Here is a 20507-nt window from a genome sequence, read left to right on the forward strand (position 1 = left end):
TACCAGAAATAACTCACTGAAGCCCTTAACATCAATGACAGAACTTGAATCTTGGCTTTCAAGAATAAGCCTCCAAAACCGGTTGAACTCATATCTAGGGAAATTCTTTCACCTCCTCAATCCAAATTATCCAAACCCCAACGATGTATTCCTCAGGTTAGTTGTTTCAAAGTCTTGTGTTTTATATATTCAATAATCAAATTTGTTCAATATACTGTCAAATATTTTGTGTGCTTAATTATATGAAAACATGTGTTAAGACACTATGATAGGGGGTTCCTATGTTCGAGAAGTATTCGGTGAAGAGAGGAAAAGAGTTTGTCTCGGTGATGAGATCATAATCAGTCCTTCTCTTTTATTTCTTGATAAACCAACATCTAGTTTGATTTCTACAACAGCCTTGAGGTATTGTTGAGATGCTACACGGCATAGTGTGGTTTTTTCCCCACTTTTTCCTTTGAGACATCTTAACTTTCTGTGTCCTATTATGTCAGGCTGGATAAACTGTAGTGACAACAACCCACCAATCATCAAGCAGACTCTTTCACAAGTTTATAGGGTGTCCTATTATTATGAACCCAGCAGAGTTTTATTGGATCTTGCAAATAGAAACATGATTGATATTTCTGTACTATCAGAATTAGAGGTTAACATTCAGATGGAAAATGCAGAAGCTGAAACATCGAATTGGAAACCATCAGCTGCAGTTGTACAAGAGGTAAATAAATTCACGTGACCAATTTATAAATATGTTATTTTATCTCTACAAATATACTACAGTTTGCTTTTAGTCCTGGTAAAAATTATTTTTTGTACAGACTACATAAAGAGCAAAATTAATAATACACTACGCGGAATAACAAAGCACCTATAGCAAAACAAAGTATATATGCAAGGATTAATTTTTATTTATACACAGACTAAAAACAAAAAGTGGTATATTTTGGTGTACTAAAAACCAATTTAGAACATTTTGGAATCATTTGATTAGAAAGACACTTTGATAGCTGATAATAGATGAATTTTCAACAGTATCTAGTGGAGGCATATGAGACTAAAGTAGCAGATACAGAGAACAAAAAACTATTGGTTCCAATTTCTCTTGTTCACGTAAAAGAATAGTGAAGAGCAAGTTGGTCAGAACAATATTCAATATTATTTAGTATTCAAAGAATGTAGGCACGACTATTTAGCTGGTTGGGCATTATACAAGTTCTTTCCACTGCAATCCTTCTGGCATCACTTTGGTGGCAGTCTGATGCTAGCAACCCAAAGGGTCTTTAAGACTAGGTAAACACTTTCAACTTAAAATAGTTCTTGATCAGACTTTACTTATCTCAGCCTCGACGAGACCGAATAATTATGTCAAAAAGGTGTTGGAAGTTAAGACTTTGATTCTTGACCTTTTTGGATTATGTAGGTTGGATTGCTTTTCTTTATTGAGGTGTTTTTGGGATTTTCTTGACCTGAGTTCACTGCAATATTCACATTCCACTAGAAAGAGCAATGTTGAATAAGGAAAGAGCAACAGATATGTACAGATTAAGTACGCACTTTGTGGCTAGAACTACAAGTGACCTTCCATTAGAAATTTCATGGGCTGGTTTTAGACTCAGTGCAGGACCCTTTTTCCTGAGTATTCTTACAAATTTTCCCTGCATTGTGGCAGCTCAGGTATGCATTGTAGTAGAAATTTACAATACAGCTTGTAAATAACATAAACTTAAACGGCCTTTAATTAGTGTTAACTTGTAATTACTGATGATGATATAGGGACTTGGACTTGCTATTTTTCTCGGTGCAGAACCCTTTTTCCCGAGTATTCTTACAATTTTCTCTGCATTGTGGCAGCTCAGGTGTGCATTGTAGTAGTAATTTACAATACAAATAACATAAACTTAAATGGTCTTTAATTAGTGCTAACTTGTAATTACTGATGATGATTACAGGGACTTGGACTTGCTATTGGGGCAATACTAATGGACTTGAAAAGGGCAACAATTTTGGCTTCACTCACTGTCACGACTTTCATGTTGGCTGGGGGTTTCTTTGTAAAGGTAAATTTGTTTAACTTAACCCCATTTGGTATTGCTCTAATAATAATATTGATTGAGTAATTGACACAAGCTTACTAAATTTGATTCAGTACCAATCTTTCAACTACCAGACCTTCATGCTTCTGCCAAAACTGCAATATGAGTGAACACATTACACCTAGCATAAATGGGATCAGAATTGACAGCGGTTTGATGGGGGTTGTTGCTCTAGTAGCCATGGTTTTTGGTTACCGTTTATTAGCATATTTTTCTCTGCCATGGATGAAAATCAGCCATCGCTGCCATAGCAGCTCATAATTATATATGAGGAAGACTTGCAAATGAAGTGCTAAGTTCAATATTTCAGTTTATTTTTTGGTTGGTTGAGGTGTTTAGGCTCATTGCCTGCTATGAGGAAGCTGTTATTGGAATGATTTTAACTTTATTTGAGATTATGGCTGGATAAATAGATTGATGTGAAATCAGTTTAGATGTATTTAGATAAGGTTTGCATCTATTGTTAGGTGTGATAGCTAATAAAAAGTTTCTCTGCCTTTTATAAAGTATGAATCAGAAAATATTTTAAATGATTTAACTCCACTTTCCTTCAACTAAACAAAATATCAAACAAAAAATCCAGTTTTGCAGAATTGTGGTGGTTAAAAACCCCATAATGTACGCAATTGCCACAGTTTACTTCAATTCCCTTTCTCAGTATGTTTATAAGACAATAAGAATGGACAAGTTGAAAATTACGACAAATGTTTTCTTTAGTAAGCACATATCCACAACTTCTGCACATAACACAATTTCGGTATGTTTAAATAAATTTATTCATCACATTGCATCATCATAGTTAAGTATAACACACTGAATAACAGCAAAAGCTCATATGAATACTTGTGGCTCAAAAATCGTTTGTATATTTACAACTGTTAGTAAAAGTTTGCAGCTTTCCTGACAAGTAAGAACAAGAACACCTAAATAAGAGATGAAACATTTAATCCAATTTAACAACAACGAAAGAAATTAAAAAATCCTATGTCAAGTTTTTGGTTTCTAAAATAGCATGTTAGGGTGATCGTGATGATTCAATTGACAGATATGAGACTGTTGTATATCCTAAGGATTAACAAAATCATAGTTGAGAACACATTTAATAGATGATTGTATTTGAAGTTTTTGTTGTTGTTTGCTCTCAAAGAAAATTTTAGTTTCCAAAATTAACTTGACTGTTTTGTTTGCTTATTGAATTTTCTGTTGGTACATTCAGTCTATGTTAAATGTAGAATAAATCATGAACTGGTAAAAAATTGTACTATTTCCACAAAAAAGGGTAGAGCACTGTAGAGAAACTTTGCCTAAGAGAGGACAAATTTTTGGATGTTTGACTCTTGTACTATATATGTAGTCATCCATCTTCCTACAGGGAAAACATAGATGGTAACTTTCTATTTGTCCATTCTTATTGTCTTAAATGCATTGATGTAAATAGTGGCGGTTACGTGCATTGTGGTGGTTTTAAGTTTAAAACCGATAGTTTTTTTTTTTAAAAAAATTGCGTATGAATTTGTCCATATAGTATTATCCGTCCGCCCGTCTTGCGGACTTGTCTTGTCCACCCTCAGCAATGTTCGCATGTCCTACTCTGTTTTTGTGTGTTTTTGCGGGATGAGTCTAAATAGGATGAACATGCCCGTTTACCTCCCCTACTTAGTAGTATACTTGATTACAACTGACATGTCCTTGAAAACTGCTAGATTGTACTTAGGATCTTTTGACATTTGTCCTCTAAAACAATTGTAACAAGCAAAAGGTTCTACGACACATAAACCGTAGAACCTTAATAAATATATAAAGCGTACTGCACATCATTCTTAGATTCACAATATTCTAACCTAAAACCTCACATTTGCGTCTCTCATCGAATTAAGCGTCAAAATGTTTGCAGACATGCCTCGCAGAGACAAACAAAACTAGAAGACCACTCGAGAAATTGTCATTGGATCCATTTTCATAAACAACACTTGAAAAAAAAGTTCCATACTAGATTATTTGACACCATATATGTTAATTGTCTTCCAATGATTTAACATTTCCTATCCACTGCATATATGGTGGTGAATTACAAAAGCAAATAAGCATATGTTGCAATCACGACCGCATGAAACCTCTAAAATTTTCCAATTGTCGCCACCACGGTCGTAAGGGTGACATCATAGCTAAAAGGTGGAATCAATCACCATTTTAGGAAGCCTCGATCCCACAATAACAAGTGAGAGTTTCTCCCAGGGTGCAGGTTCCTTAGTGAACAAAGAATCCAACAATTTACTTAAAGATCTCTTGTTGACCATCAAGAGGAAGACAAAGTCATTCAACAGTAGAATGATCGGTTGATCTAGGCTAAGCCAACCGGGAACCGTCCTAGAGCAACAACACTAGAGATAAATGGGACATTGAAAATGTTTATTAGCGACAATAATTTTTTATTGTTGAAAGTCAAGATGCAAGAAATATTAACTCAACAGAAATGTGTTGAAGTATTGAAGGGTCACACACCGATGTCTACATGCCTATCACAAGTAGAGAAAATCGAGATGGTAGATAAGACCAAAAGTGTCATTATCTCGTGTCTCGAAGATAAATTTCTAATGGAAGTTTCTAGGGAGAAATTTGCAGCTTTTATGTGGGAAAAACTTGAATCATTGTATATAACCAAGTATTTTGCTTACAATTTTTCTTTGAAACAACAAATTTACTCATTTTAAATGGTAGAGAATAAATGCACAGTGAAGAAGCTCACATAATTTCATAAGATCATTGATGATCTAGAAAGTATTAAGGTGAAGATTGATGATGTGGATAAGATTGTACTCTTGTTAAACTCATCACCTAGATCTTTTGAGAACTTTAAGGAACCCCTTCTTTGTAATATGGAAAATGCTATTACTTTGGATGAAGTCCAAATGATAGCGAGATGAGATCCAAAAAATTTTTAAAGGTAAAATATTTGAAGATTGACAATAGTGGTGAAAGTTTGATTGTTTTATGAGGAGGAAACAAGTGTAGATAGGTGTCCAAATCCATAAGGTTTGATAATTCAAGGTTAAAATGCTTTATTTGTCAAAAAATCGATCACTTAAAGAAGGATTGTCCCAAGAGGGAGGACAATCAAGATTATGTTCATATTACACTGTCTTAGATGATGATAGTTATAAGAATGCTTGTGCACTAGTGTGTCGAGTTTGGAGACTGAAAAGATTTGGGTCATTGAATCAGGATTCTCTTACCATATTTGCCCAAGAAAAGAATACTTTGAGACTAAAGTTGGAAGATGATGGAGTCCTTCGACTCGGTAATAATCAGACTTGCAAGGTTCATGGTATTGGTATGGCCATACTTAAAATGTTCGATGATCGTCAGTTTGTTCTACATAATGCAAGGTATGTTCATGAGCTCATACATATTTTTTTTGTGCATAAACATGTTTGATGATCGAGGCTACTTCACACGGAGTATTGAAGATTTGTCTTGGTGAAGTGATAATGACTAAATGGTCTAAAATGTGTGGGTTATATATTTTAAATGGTTCAAATGTTATTGGTCATTCACCATTGGTTAGTTAAGACTTTCATGACAAGAACAAGAAATGGAATTTAAGGTCAAGACATGGTAGATGTTTGGAGGATATTTTAGAGTTCTTTAATGAGTTTTGGAGGAGACAAGAGATAAAAATGCATTTGAGCGCTTCTGGCCTGGTTATAGTTGTTGAATTTTCAGAGAGTTTATGGGGTGAGGATGGTTCTAAAAGCATCTTACCTAATCGACAAATGTCCATTCATAGGAATAGACATCCATAGAGGTTTGGAGTTGGAAACTTATAGACTACTTTAATTTTAAGATCTTTAAAGCTTTGCCATTTGTGAAAATCAAGTTATTCCGAGTTTATGGTAAAGTTGTGAAGTGTGTCTTCAATGATTATTCATAAGATATGAATGGTTATAAGCTGTGGGAAATGGAACTTGGAGGATTAAAATTCATCATAAAAAATGTACTACGTTTAGTGAGACGCATAATGGGAGGAAGAGTTAAGACCTGGAGATGAAAGTATTAGAAACTACGACGAAGAAGACTCAATTTGGGGTTGAAGATTCTACTAGGGATATTATTTATAGTGAGCGAAATTTTACAGTTGCCTCTGATTATCATTTGACTTGTGATAATTTAAAGAGGGAGATTGTATCATCTTAGAGATACAATTATTCTGACATTGGTTGTTATGCTTTGAATGTGGCTAAAGGGTTATAAAACTTGGAAACCAAGACTTTCATAGAGGCATTTAAAAGCAAAGGAAGTCAAATATGGTTGTAGAATCATACTGGTGGGCTTGCTAGACTACCCATTTTTAACGGTCAAGATCCTCTCCATTTTTCTCTCTCTCCATTTTCTCCATTATTATAGTTTTGTAAATAAATAACACGCATTTTTATGACACGTGACATTTATTTCACATTTATTTAATTTTATATATTCCAAACTATAGTAATAGAGTCTTCCATTTCTTTTAAGAAATGGAGAGGATCTCTACCCCGTTTTTAAAGGATTTGCTGATGAATTAAAGACAACCGATATGTACTTTTAAATATTTAATATGTACACTATTCACTTTTAAAGATCAAACACATGATTTTTGGTAACATACAATATAATAAAACCTTTATATTAAAAATGTATAAAAATAAAGTCTAAATAATGCAGAAGAGGACAAATTTAAATCCTTTCAGAAACATCACACAAAATAGAGCAGAAGATACCAACATGGTGCGACACATATAATAGTTAGTAGAAGTTTGAATTTCGCAACTATTTCATTTTGTTGCACTTTTGTTTTCTAAACCATTTTGATCATTTTGATGTAGTGTTTGATATAATCAACAAAATTAGAAATGATATTTAGTTTAGTCATAGTTTAACTGTGATAAAAATAAGAATTTTATTTAATCCCAATTGTATTTATAGTTGTATTATGTAATGAGATTTTATTTAATTATAGTTTATTCATAATAATATAGACAATATACATTAACTTAATTTATTACCATGAGTCCTGGTAATTAATCTTGTATGAATAAACATGTCATTAAAAATAATCAATTGTTTGAATAGATTTCATTTTGTCTTTAGACTTGGAATCCTAGAGACATCTTAGTTTAAAAAAGACCTATATTAGTAGGAAAAAAACTATACTTAATATTTGCTCTCTTAATATACCCAATTTACCAGAACAAATATATCAAATGATGAATATTGAGAGACACTCATGGCTAGAATTGATAGATTCAAAATAAAACAATTTAACTAAATCCCCCAATCAAAAAACATGTCCAAAATTAACAAAATATACAAAATCACTTTTGTTAACACTATTTTAAGATTTTATCTATACTTGACAACAAAGCACTTTTGATTTTTCATAGTTAAAACTTAAAATAGATGATAAAAGAAATCAAAAGAGATTCTCATGTTGTTATTATTATCCATTTTTTTCCTATATAAAGTATCAACTATAAACAAATCACTATATATCCGTAAACCTTTTCCTTTTTATTCTCCTTTCATCATATCTTTTTCTTGCATATGCACAATGATTCTTCCTCTCCTTAGTACTTCCAAATCCTACCAACCCATTTCTATGGTTTTTTCTTGGATGTCACAATCCAAAATTTAACAAACTGAAAAATAATAAAATAATAAAATGGAGAGTTCAATGAAATTAGGCATGATGGCTGTTTTTGCAGTTTCTGGAAGCATGGTTTTATTGGCTCATCAAGTTCATAAACGTATGCTATCCAATTTCATGAAGCAATTTGAAATTGAAATGGGAGGTATCATATATCCACACAACCAAAAAAAATTAAATGCTAAAATTTTCATTCTTCTTAAATTATGAATTTCTTACATGGTTGGTTTATTTGTTTTTTTCTTTTTCTTCAAGGTAATGAGAAACATAATGAAGCAAAGAAAAAGGTGAGGTTTGCAAAAAAAATGAAGGGAGTTTCAATGGAGAACAAGAGTAGTAATAATAACAATAGGGATGAGAGATTGGCTCAAAGGGTGAAAGCTGAACAAGTTTGGGTCATAGAGAATGCTTTGAAATCTGGTTGTGTGAAAAAATTGGAGGACACTATGCCTCCTAATAGGGCAGTTTTATATAGAGGGATTATGAATTATAGGCATGAAACTAGTAGTGGAAGAATTCGTTTTTGAGTTTTTTTAAGAACTAGAATATGATTCATGAGAATTTGTTTTTAAATATTTATTTTGTGTGTGCGCGCGCACGCGTGTTTTAAAGATTTATGTATCATAATACCTCTACCATTGTAATATATGACAACAGTTTCAATAAATATGTGTTATACATCTAGCATTGAAATTGCAGTAAACAACATGTATATGCATGTCTCTGTATAAATGTATTAATTTAGTTGTTTTTAAGAGCTATGAAAACAAATAATGTCCATGTCAAAAAAAATAATGAATTTTTTTAATATAAACATCAATCTTTCTTATAGTATCCATTAACCTTTCTCTTCAGAGCCATTAATAGATTGCCCTTAAATATCATGAAGTCACAAAAGTAATATTACAAATAATCGGCAATTAAGTTATAAAATGTTAAGTACCTTATGTCATATAAGCTCCACAAAAGATAAATTGGTGTTTAATTAGTTCAATATGAAACCTTGCAAAAATGATTGTAATATAGAAAATTTCTTTGGCCACCTCCCTATGGGGTCACCCCCAGCGAAAATCCCAAAATACCCCTGCTTCGGAAATGAACTTCCGAAGCGCTTTTTTTTTTTTAAAAATTTCCTTAATTCGGAAGTGCATCTCCGAAAACACCTCATGGGGGGTGTCTGCGGAGATGAACTTCCGAAAACACCTTTGTTCAGATTTTGGGGGATTTCGGAAGTTCATTTCCGAATTATGCAGAAACTGTGTTTTTTTTTTTAATGTTTTATCTAAAACAGTCTCGCATTTTTATTAAACGTAAACGCCAAATAAAATAAGCAATAGATAAACTGAAAATACTAATATGATAAATAAACAAAAAAAAATACTAATCCGATGAAAATAATATATACAAACCGAAAAAAATAAAAATAGTGTGCTAAAGATACAATCCGATAACAAAAAATATATAAACCCGACCACTACTGGGTGTGCCTAAACCTCTCGCCCTGAGACCTCCTCTGCCGCGTGTATGTCGCCGCACGACCCGCATCAGTGACGATCATCTCCATCACGGCGACTGCCTCTGGACCGCCCCGCTCCACGATACCTCGATCCAACGCGTCCTGCCCAATCATCGATATCCGCTGGCAGATCGGCATGAGATCAATGGCGTGATCATCCTCGGCCTGCTGGTTCTCCAGGATCTCCTCGTGTGCTGGCCTAGGAGCGCCGGGAATGTCGGGTCTCAGAAGAGGATGTGACACCCGGTAGAACCATGTGACGTATCCCTCCTCACTGTGCCAGTCCTGGGTGACCCGAGTGAGACGGTACTCCAGCGGTACCACATGATCCTCCCAATGCTCCCATATGGCAGTGAGCTGCACTCGGTTCACAGTGTCGGGAGCAGCCTCAAAGGGTGACCTGGGTATCCGCTGCACGAATCCGAACTGACGCAAGCACCGCTCAGGGAGATATCAAACCATGATGCCGGTCCCGCAAGCCAACCAGCCAGAATAAAGTGCAATGCCGTCAAAGGGGACAATCTGAGCGTAGTCGATGAACGGCCTCCAGGTGACGTCGTCGTGCAGAGTGCGGTCCAGGTATCCACGGTATGGTCCAACCGCATCGTTCCCCCTCTGGAGATCGTATCTGGCGGCCCTGGGCAAGGCGTCCACGTACGCAGGATCGAGGTGGTAGCCGTGGATGCGGGAGAAGTAGGAGATGATCCAGCTCTGAAACAGAAACAAGATAATGTATTAAAATTAAATACGAAACATATATAAATAAATAAATACGATAATGTATTAAAATAAAACGTACCGTAAGCAGTGTGCAGGATCCGACCAACTGCCTCGTCCTCTAGTTGGAGGCCTCATTCAGCTTCTGGTAGAGATATGCCAGAGTAGCTGACCCCCAGTTCCACTGGTGAACGGTATCCAGGTCCATGAAATAGCGGAGGTAGGCCACGTCGACGTACCTGGCACTCTTGTCCACAAAGCATGCAGCGCCTACCACATGCATGTACCAGCACCGGAGAGCGCAACCGCGGTGGTACTCCCTGAATAGGTCGTTACCCTCCTGCTCGGCCTCGGCCGCCGCGTCCAGGTGGAACTCAAAATAGAGGCTCAGTGTGTTGAACCGGACATGACACCCAGAAGTCGAGACGCACTCCAGGTGAGCAACCTCGTGCGGCATGCCCAAATAGTGCATCATCCACTCAATGGCCTCGACCCTCTGGATCCTGGAGTGGTCCAACAGCCACCCCCTGATGGACAGGTGGAGAAGACACTGGACGTCATGCAAGGTGATCGTCAACTCCCCCACCGGTAAGTGGAAAGAAGACGTCTCCTTGTGCCAGCGCTCCACAAATGCCCCCTGCATGCCGGTGCTGATGGTGGTGTACCCGGTCATGCAGAGCCCGCTAAGCCCTGAACCTCGCACATGGTCGTTAAACCACTGAGCTGCTGGTTTAAACAGACCAAAAATCTTCCTGGAGTGGTTCACCATTTTCAATGGCTCTCTCTCCTGTTACAAAAAAAAAAACAAATAAGCGAGAAATAAACGGTAAAATTATAAAAAATGGTGACAAATAAACGGCTAAGTTAAAAAAAATACCTCTCCCTCCCAGATCCGCCGAGCGACGTGATCCTGGTAGTGAATCAGCAGGGAAGTGTCAAAAGGCCCTCCCGGATAGCTATCCACCTCCTGCTCCTCCTCCTCCCCGACTGGAGGGTCAACATCCGGTATCACCTCCTCCTCATCCTCATCCTCCTCCTCTCGCTGGCGGGAAGAAGATACCTGAGCCAGCCTACTCCTAGAGCCTGAAGCAGATGAACTCTCCACCAAGTCCTGTGGAACGCGCACACGGCGTCCCCGACCCCGTCCCTGGGTCGACGCCAGCTGCGTCGCCGTCCGCTCGCGTCTAGCCGACGCAGTCTGGGACTCCCTGCCCTGTCTGATGCGTGCTGGCTGGTTGCCTGACATGTTCCTGTAAACAATCGAAATCGATTAATATGCGAGACAAATGAAAAAATAAAAAAAAATGCACTTCTGATACAGTTCGGAAGTTCATTTCCGAAACTGGGATGGAGGTGTTTTCGGAAATGAACTTCCGAAACACCCCTGCGCAGAGCTTTTCTGCAACCTTCAATGGCAGACCCCAAAATCAAAATTCAAACCTATGTATACACATTCTAAACATCCTAAATATCACTATAAACCTAACCTAATACATTTTTTGCTATTTGTAAACACCCTAATATACATTTTAATCATAGATCTTAAAATCAAAATGCTTACCTATTGAATAGATTGGAGGACTTTAAATGTAATAGAGCAAGTAGATGGAGCCTTTGAGGTAGCTTGGAATTGGTTTGCACAAAAATCTCTTTGGGGTTGAGTTTGAAGAAGATTAGGGTAAATGATTTGGGGGAGGGGGCTGTTTTGCTTAATCTGCAAAACGCGCAGTATTTCGGAAATGAACTTCCGAAAATGTGTTTTCGGAAATGCATTTCCGAAATAAGTTAAATTTTTAAAAAAAAAAAGGCGTTTTCGGAGATGCATCTCCGAAAACACCTTTTTCTTACATTTCGGAAATGCATGATTAACCTAACCGTTCGCCTGCAATCAAGCAGCGCCGACCACCAATAGGACCTCTCACCTCACATGAGTGAGTCCTATAAACATCCTAAAAAACAACCGACAAGGATGTTTGTTGTCGAGCAAGTCCTTTGAACCATAACGTGTTATACACCTATTAAGATCTCTGAATCTCCATGTCCTTACAGAGGAAACATGCACACATGTACTTTTTGATTAATACAATTATAATATAAATTTATTTATAATATATATATATATATATATATATATATATATATATATATATATATATATATATATATATATATATATATATAACATAATTAAAATTTAATTAAAATATTAAATAAAAAATTATTTACAACCACGCATCATGCTGAAGAATTATAAAAAACAATATTAGTGTATGATATCATAAAACAAATTAATTCTAAATATCATGTTAACAAATAAACATAAGAAGTCATAGTTCAATATACTAAACAAGCATAATATTTTGGTTCAGCAAGGACAACCAATGTATTGTATTATCAATGTTACTTCACTTGTACAAATGTCGGAACAAGTACAATAACTTTATTGTAATATCAACATATTTCAAATCTCTTTTCATATACATAAAATAAATAAATAAATGACATGTAACTAAGAGAGAGAAATTATGGCATATTTAGTTTGCAACTACCTTAACTTAATTTAATGATTTGTTTTAGTTTTGTAACTAAAAAATATTACTATAAGCTAGTTCTTTAATTTTACTTTGATTATTTTATTTAGTCTCCGCCAATTTCTAACAAAAAAAACATTAAATTTTAGCGACGTCACAAAGCTTAAAGTTTAAATATGACTAAATATTCGTGCTATAAATTAAGATTTCTATTTAAATATATGTCATAAAGATAGTTACAATAAAATTATATTAAATGGAAATTCTACTTTATAGTACAAATATTAAGTCACATTTGAACATTAATTTTACTGTAACATTTGAACATTGATCTGACTGTATATCCATGACACTAAAATTTAATATTTTTTTGCCAGAAATTAATAAAAGAGATTAAATAGAATAACAAAAGTGAAGTTAAAGACTAATTTGTAATTTTTTTAGTTAACGGATTAAAGTAGAACACTAAATTAAATTAAAAGACTAAAATATATAAATAAGCCAAAAATTTATCATATACTACTAGCACTAACCAATACGTGTGCCATTGAAAAACATATGGAGATGTTTGTTACACTTTTTCTAAGATAGTAGACAATTAATTTAAGACCAGGAAGTTGTCAAATTTAATAAGATGACTTATATTAAATTGCATAATATTCTACCTATAAGAAATGACAATTTTGTACAAATCTTTTAATTCATTCATATTACATCGCATCATGCTGTACCTATATAAAGTGTAAATAAAATTGTGGTTTGTCACAAACATCAAAATTTATATTATTTAAAATGTAAAAATTGTATAAATATTATCATTTGGAAAGTCAACCACGTGAAATATACTAGTACTTTCTAGATGTTGATCATAATTATGGAGTATATTATAACGAACATTTTTATATTTTAAGTTTCCTCTTGGTTAGGCCATCACAAATATCTTTAATTAGAGACAATTTAAGTCCTTCCATTTTTCATTTCGTCAAAAAAATGAGAGGTTATTTTAAGTTGTTCAAACTCAAGCCACATTCAAAACGAGTATACAGATTTTTATTAATATATACAAATATGAATAAAAATGGTCAAAAGAAACATAGACTAATAGTTTACACTTTTTAAATTGAAATAACAAAACACTTGAACTTCCCATCTATCTTAAAAGTTAAATTAGGCTCCTTTGTTTTAGTTTTATAAAAATATATTTAAAAATATTAAAAGTTTTTTAAATCTTAAACAAACTAATTTTGATATCATATAACATAAATATAGATTTTTGATATTCAAAACATAATTAAAATCACAATTTTTCAAAAAGATATATTCAAAAATAATTTTTATAAAAAATTATTTGAACTAGCTTAATTTTATTTTTTTGGGAGCAAATTTTTTTCTATTAATCAAAATCATGAAGTACATCTAATCGTTAAGATCAAGGAAAATCAAACAAAACAAAAAATTAATCAAAATTTCTAATATGTGTGACTAGTTTCCTATGCATTGCATCTAACTTCAATGGTTTGTAAAATCAACTCATTGCATATGTGTTTCATATTCTTTCGAGAGAATATTTTCTCATTTCTAATTCTCCAAATTTCATAGCTGTTAATGCCATCTTGAGTACATGATTTTTCCACCCTTTTTTCCCGTCTCCTTGATTAGCCAAATTAACTTTCTATTCCAATTTATTAGACATCTTGTTATTTGCAACCAACCAAATATTTTCTTCCATATGCTACAAATCTTCCTATAGTAAAAGAAAATGTGATTAATAGATTCATTATAATTACGAAAGCAGCACTTTCTATCAGTAATTATATCAAATTTAATCAGTCTATCTTTAGTAGGAAGTCTTTTCAAGAATGTCATCTATAAAGTGAACCTAGCTCGAGGTCTAGCATAATTTGCACAAGATTTTCTTTCATTCCATTTAGGTTCTTTCACTAATTAAAGTCTATTAAATAGCTTTAAATTTAAGTAATTGATATTAAAAAAAATATATATTAAAAAAATAAAATATTTAAAATAATATTTTAAAAATAATAAGATAAATTTTTATTTGAAGCTTTTTTTAAAATGTTTGTAAATTTTTTTTTTAATAAAAATATATTACGCTATTGAAATAAAACTGAAATAAACAGAACTATAATTCAAGTTAAAAGAAATTGTTGATTGATTAGTTATATCCTTTGTGCGCATGCAGAGACAATTCAAAGTAACTCAATATGTTCTATAATAATATATCTTTGTATTATTTTTTTTTAGAATATTTCAATCTATCCTATAATACTCTTTGGTATTTGACGAAATTTCATTTTTGTCTTTATTTTTAGAGGTGTATCTTCGGAAACTTTTTTTTATTTAACGTTAAATTATTCTGTAGATGAATCTACGGAACCATTTAAACAACATTAAAAAAAATTTCGTAGATGCATCTACGAAACAATTCAACGTAAAAATTAAAAAATGTATTTCCGTAGATACACCTCCGAAAATAGGGGACAAAATTGGAAACGCACGTGGTGCGTGAGAATTCCGCGGGGTGGGATGAGAGATTTTCATTTTTGCTGTTGTCAATTTTAAAATATAAAGTAGTTTAATTATCATTTTTTTTAAAATTATAACAATAAATTAATACAATTTACAATCTACCATCTAATCTCTATTTTTTAAAATAAAAATTTGTTTTAAATTTTTACTTGTCACTTTTTTAAGATATCTTTTAAATTTTCAGCTTTACTTATTTTTAAATATTAATTTGTGTTTTAAAGGAAAAACTTATGGATAGGGATAATAATAGTGACTCTCTTGTTAGGACTATTCCTTCGTAATTTTTTTTTCTTTTGAGCTTAGGCGCTCTCTTGTAAAAAAAAAAAAACCTTAAGAAATTCAATGTAAAACTTTTATAGTATAAATTGTGTATTAACTATCTTAATAGTTTAAAATTTTCATTCTTCAATACAAATTTTCTTACTTTTTGTAAAATTATAGTTTTTTTTTTAAATTTATATTTTTAGAGTATAAGTTAGCATGACGTTTTTTTTCCAATATATTCCTAATATTGTTAAATTTTGTTATATAATTTATAATAAATTACTATGCCATAAAACATATTTAAGGGCATTTTTTTCCTTCTTTTATATGTGCTTTTGAAGGTGGCACTCTTGAAAAAAATTTATAAGAGAGAGTATTTTTAAAAGTCTTGTGGTCAAGAACGTCCCGATAATTTGGAGATTACCTGCCAATTTTATAAATTGGCCCTAATAAAAAAAAGAAAATAGAGATATAATATCATATTTTAACATTTTTTAATGAAATAATATATTTAAATAATAAAAGTGTAAATACCATATATTAGACCATTGACCTTCGAGTTAAAAACAATCTTCTTTATCACTACGCTAACAAATTTACATTGCATATCAAGTTAAATAGCTAATATTTATTTATTTTAAATTTATAATTTATAAAAAATAGTTTTGAAGTCCCTAATTTTTTGAGATCTTGAACTAGTTGCCCGGCCCAAGACGGGCCTTGCTTGTGATAGATAAGAAAACGAAGAGGATTCAAGATGTCATCCTCAAAATTATATCTAGCACATCCCCAATAATGAATGTTATTACTCTTATGCTCTTGCAGAAAATTTTTGAATTTTCTTTTGTGTTTATCAGAAATTTCCGGATTTGGTAGTTCATTTTCGACAATTTTTTTTACACTACTAGATTTTTTCGGTAAATTACAACACTTTTTAAAATCTATCATATAAGAAAAGTCTACCATTTGGGACTTTCTTAGGCTATCCACATCAGCAACTCTTCTATGGTTGATCCACATCAGCATCCTCAAAACAGCCTCAATCGTTCTTCAATTTCCACTCTCTTCATCGTAACTGCCCTTCAACCATTCTCTTCCAAATTCCCAAAACGGTTCTCAAATCATTTTTCCTCATAACTGTCCTTCAACCATTCTCTTCCAAATTCCCAAAACGGTTCTCAAATCATTTTTCCTCATAACTGCCCTTCAACCATCCTCTTCCAAATTCTCAAACCGTTTACAATCCACAATCCATTGCGTTTCTGTTTTTTATGGCAGATTCTTCGCTCTCCTATTTTTCTCTTTCTCACTATCAATCCTGATTCTCGATCCTGATATTTTGCTTCCTTCCATTGCTTGCGCTTCCGCTGCTTCCTCCAAAGGCGTCGAGGTTTTTTTACTTTTTTTCTTCTTCTTTGATTTCATCTTCCTGTATGGTGTCTGCGGCTGCGTCGATCTTGGCCGGAAGGATGATGCTCGCGGTGATTGGTTTCGCTTTCTCACGACCCTTCAGAGTTGTCGGGTTTAATTAAACGGTGAGTGGTTATGTGAACAATGGGGTTGTGATTCAAATCTTACTGATGTACGTTTTTTCTTACTGATGTACGTTTTTTATTTTCAATAGGTTCTCGATGTCAATACAGAAGCTTGATCTGCAGACAAATCACGATACATAACGTATCCAACCCAAAACGCGAAAGAGATTTGAAGAAAATACCGGTCTGTTATGGGAGCACAAAATCGAGGTACGCTGTTTATCTCTTCTTCTTATCACTCGAATTGTTGTGTTAATGGTGGAATCGATGTAATAAGTGTGTATCGGTTTCGATTGTTCAAACAGTGGTTCTGGACTTATATTTTGATCTATTTACTGAGCTATGGTTTATTTTTCTTATTGCTAATAGATTTAATTAAAAATCATAGTGAAAATATCAACCACAAAATACAGCAAGAATCAATCAGATGCACAATTCAATTTTATTTAGATTCAAACACAATAAAGCAGAGCAACAATAATTCGAGTGAATTTTACAGGTACTTATTTATGTTTTCTGTTATTCCCTTTCTCCTTCTGAAGTATGTTTGATTCTGATTTTTGCTTAACTTTTCCTTGATTGTTGAAGGGAAGGGTTCAAAATAACTCAATACGAAATTGGAATTTCATCACAATAAAGATGAAACTCTCAATTAGCAGAGGTTGCCCTTAGTGACGGTATGCACTTAGCTTCTGCTGGTACGTTCGGGTTGTCTTCTTTGTGTATGCACTTAACGGTAGTGACCTCTATGGATTTGAGATCCATTTCGTGAAGTTCACTCTGTTTAAATTGTTTAATATTTCGTCTTAGCATGCTGATAACACTATTTTATTCATGCTTTTGTTTGCATGTCCAGTCTTTATGATTATGCAAAACAGAATTCGGGATCTTTGAGATCTGCTGTTGGAACCGTCGAAGGTACTATTACTACAGTTATTGGTCGTGTTTATCACAAATTCAAGCCTCTCCCTCAAGATGTCCTCCTTTTTTTTTACAATAAGGTCTCTCTCTCTCATTCATTGTTTCCATTATATAGATTTTTTATTTGCTGCTATTTTTTTATGAGGATTATTGCATTTGAATTCAATACTCTAAGAACCATTACTGTTTCAATTCATAGTTATTTCATCTCAGGCATGGACATAACCGATTTATTGTTTTTTGATTGTAGGTGAGGACACACTTTGCTAGCTCTGATTGGAAAAAAGTTTTCACACTAATAGCTTCAAAACACCCGAATTCTACCATTTCCTCAATCCTCAGCCATTCCACATCAGCATCTCTTCCCTCAAAATTCCACATCATCTTCCCTCAAAATTCCACATCAGCTTCGGCAGTTACATGTCTTATTTGATCACCCATTATTCTGCCCCTTTATTCTTCCATTCATTCACGTTCAATTCTGCCGGTTACGTATTCTTATTGTCTCCACGGTTACGAACTGATTCATCATTCACCACCCACTTCCAATCTTCCTCTCCCATCTTCTTCTTCTACAGCGGTTTCTGATTCTGAATTTGGATTATCAAATTCCCATTTTATTATTCACATGAAACAAATTTGCAAATTCCCATTTTATTATTCACATGAAACAAATTTGCAGCTTCTTCGTTTAGGGTTTTGTTTCCCTATGGAATTGAAATTTATTCTTTCAATAATTATGAAACTGAAATTTATATTGATTTGTTATTTTTGTTGTTTTATTATGGGTGATGGAACAGAGAGAGCAGTGAAGAAGGTGAAATTGTCCAAGGCTCTTACAATTCTTGATGGGACGACGGTTTCTGATGCGTGTAGATGAATGGCGACTCGCCTGTTAGATTTGATTCTTTATATACTCTTTTTGAAATTGTTAGACGGGGATTGGGAAGACGTATACTATGTGGGGTCCTGCCAATTCTTTGGCTGAAGCAAAAGAGCAACAAGAACTTACACCCCGTGTTTTTGAAAGACTGTTTCCGCGCATAAAAGAAGTAAGAGTTCGGTTCTATTCCTAATTAAATTATTTGAAGATCTTGAGTTTTTGGTTGTTTACAGTTTTATTTACTTCACAGGAGCAAACAAAGCATTCTGATCAACAGTTCAATTATCAGTGCAACTGCTCTTTTCTTGAGGTTGATTGATTATAACTATTTCTTTCAATGTTCCTAATCTTAAATTTGTCATTTTAATCCGCATAATAACACAATGTTTTTGGAAGATATACAATGAACAAATCACATATTTGTTGGATCCAAGTCAAAGGAACCTTCAGGTAGTAGAACCTAACCATTACAGGTTTTATTTATTGTTTATCATGTTTCACTGCTTTATACTGAAACTGATTTGTTATCCTTTATCCAGATTAGAGAAGATGTCAAATCAAGTGTGTATGTTGAGAATCTTACAGAGAATCAAGTGTCTACGATGGAGGATGTTACTCAGCTTTTATTGAAGGTGTGATTCATCACATTTCTTCGCAGGCATTGTATTAATACAAATATTATCACTATATAACTTAGAGCAATTTTTCGAACTTGTCTTAGCATGCTATTCTGTAGCATACAAGTTTTCGTACTCTAAAACTCAAGTAAATAAGTGGATATGCTTATTGATTGCCAAAAAAATTGTATGGTTTTGTGTTACGCGGACCCACTTGTATGAATCCAAATGATTTTTCAAAATTTCTAATGGATTTTCTATTAGTTGCCCAAGAGTGAGGTGCTTCATAATGATAGTTTGCTTAGTATTGTACACATTGAACTAAAGCTGTGAGTTTTAGTTGGTACATAGGTTCATCGATGTGATCAATATCGTAAGAACACTGTTGTTGGCATCCTTCAAGCAGAGCATGTGGTCAATATCGTAAGAACACTGTTGTTGGCTCGATGGTTATGTGTTTTTTTGTAGAAAATTATCTTCATGATTTAAATTATTTGTTCTCCTCCTCTTCATTTTGCAGACATGTTTGAGCAAAGGAGGAGGTTTTCACTTCCCACCATGTCACATGTTGAATTTTTGTGGGATTAGGATCTTATTGGATTGTCCTCTAGATCTTTCTGCTCTTATGGCCTTCTCTCCTGTACCTACTTCTTTGGATGCCTTGCCGTTTGAAGAAAGCAATAACAATGAGAAGCGACAGAAAATTTAAGATCTCCTTAAAGCTAAAAGCTTAATTTTTGCATAACCTTGGTACAAGACTGTTAATAATTTGCATCTATGGAATGCCTCTTTAATTGATGACATATTAATCTCCAGCCCAATGGGTATTATGGGATTGCCCTTTCTTACTCGGAAGAAGGGTTTCTCAACTAAGGTAGTTTTCCCTTTCCGCTTGATGTTACACAATTTTATTTATTAATTGAACTATGTGACCATTTTCGTCTCCAAATACTGCTTGCTTAATTTTGTTGGTTGTTTAATTGGTTACATATATGTAACTCTTGAATAGTAAAGAATGAGGCACGTACCAGCTGCGGTCGAGGCAGTGTGTGTTCCATGTCCTTGAGTGTCTCTAGCAGAAAGATAATCGGTTGTTTCGTTGATTTTTCCAATGAACTTTTCGTACCCTTTGAAATAGTATCTTGCACCAATATATAGGAACACTGAGAAAGGAATGAATAGAGTGAGAACCTTCAGAGA

The 20507-nt window shown here is 33.7% G+C and overlaps 2 protein-coding genes and 1 pseudogene across 3 annotated transcripts; all 3 read left to right on the top strand.

The window, feature by feature from the left end:
* Nucleotides 1–143: 143 nt before the first annotated feature.
* On the top strand, nt 144–2521 carry LOC131615188 (ABC transporter G family member 22-like; annotated as a pseudogene).
* A 5117-nt stretch (nt 2522–7638) lies between these two features.
* On the top strand, nt 7639–8460 carry LOC131613026 (uncharacterized). Its single transcript, XM_058884753.1, has 2 exons — nt 7639–7921; nt 8032–8460. The coding sequence occupies exons 1-2, from the start codon at nt 7792–7794 to the stop codon at nt 8301–8303; spliced, it is 402 nt and encodes a 133-aa protein (XP_058740736.1). The 5' UTR covers nt 7639–7791; the 3' UTR covers nt 8304–8460.
* Nucleotides 8461–16290: 7830 nt separating this feature from the next.
* Nucleotides 16291–20223, top strand: LOC131613027 (kinesin-like protein KIN-12A). Of its 2 annotated transcripts, XM_058884754.1 has the most exons (11): nt 16291–16741; nt 16976–17096; nt 17256–17385; nt 17475–17584; nt 17743–17887; nt 18608–18859; nt 18941–19000; nt 19087–19140; nt 19230–19322; nt 19659–19730; nt 19828–20223. In XM_058884754.1, the coding sequence occupies exons 6-11, from the start codon at nt 18767–18769 to the stop codon at nt 20014–20016; spliced, it is 561 nt and encodes a 186-aa protein (XP_058740737.1). In that variant the 5' UTR covers nt 16291–16741; nt 16976–17096; nt 17256–17385; nt 17475–17584; nt 17743–17887; nt 18608–18766; the 3' UTR covers nt 20017–20223. The 2 variants fall into 2 exon arrangements, 1 of the variants encoding a protein (XP_058740737.1); XR_009287546.1 differs by lacking the exons at nt 16291–16741; nt 18608–18859; nt 18941–19000; ... (2 more) ...; nt 19659–19730; nt 19828–20223 and adding exons at nt 16748–16886; nt 18058–18597.
* The last annotated feature ends 284 nt before the right edge of the window (nt 20224–20507 follow it).

Source organism: Vicia villosa, linkage group LG6 (assembly GCF_029867415.1).
Source record: "Vicia villosa cultivar HV-30 ecotype Madison, WI linkage group LG6, Vvil1.0, whole genome shotgun sequence".
Lineage (NCBI taxonomy): Eukaryota > Viridiplantae > Streptophyta > Magnoliopsida > Fabales > Fabaceae > Vicia > Vicia villosa.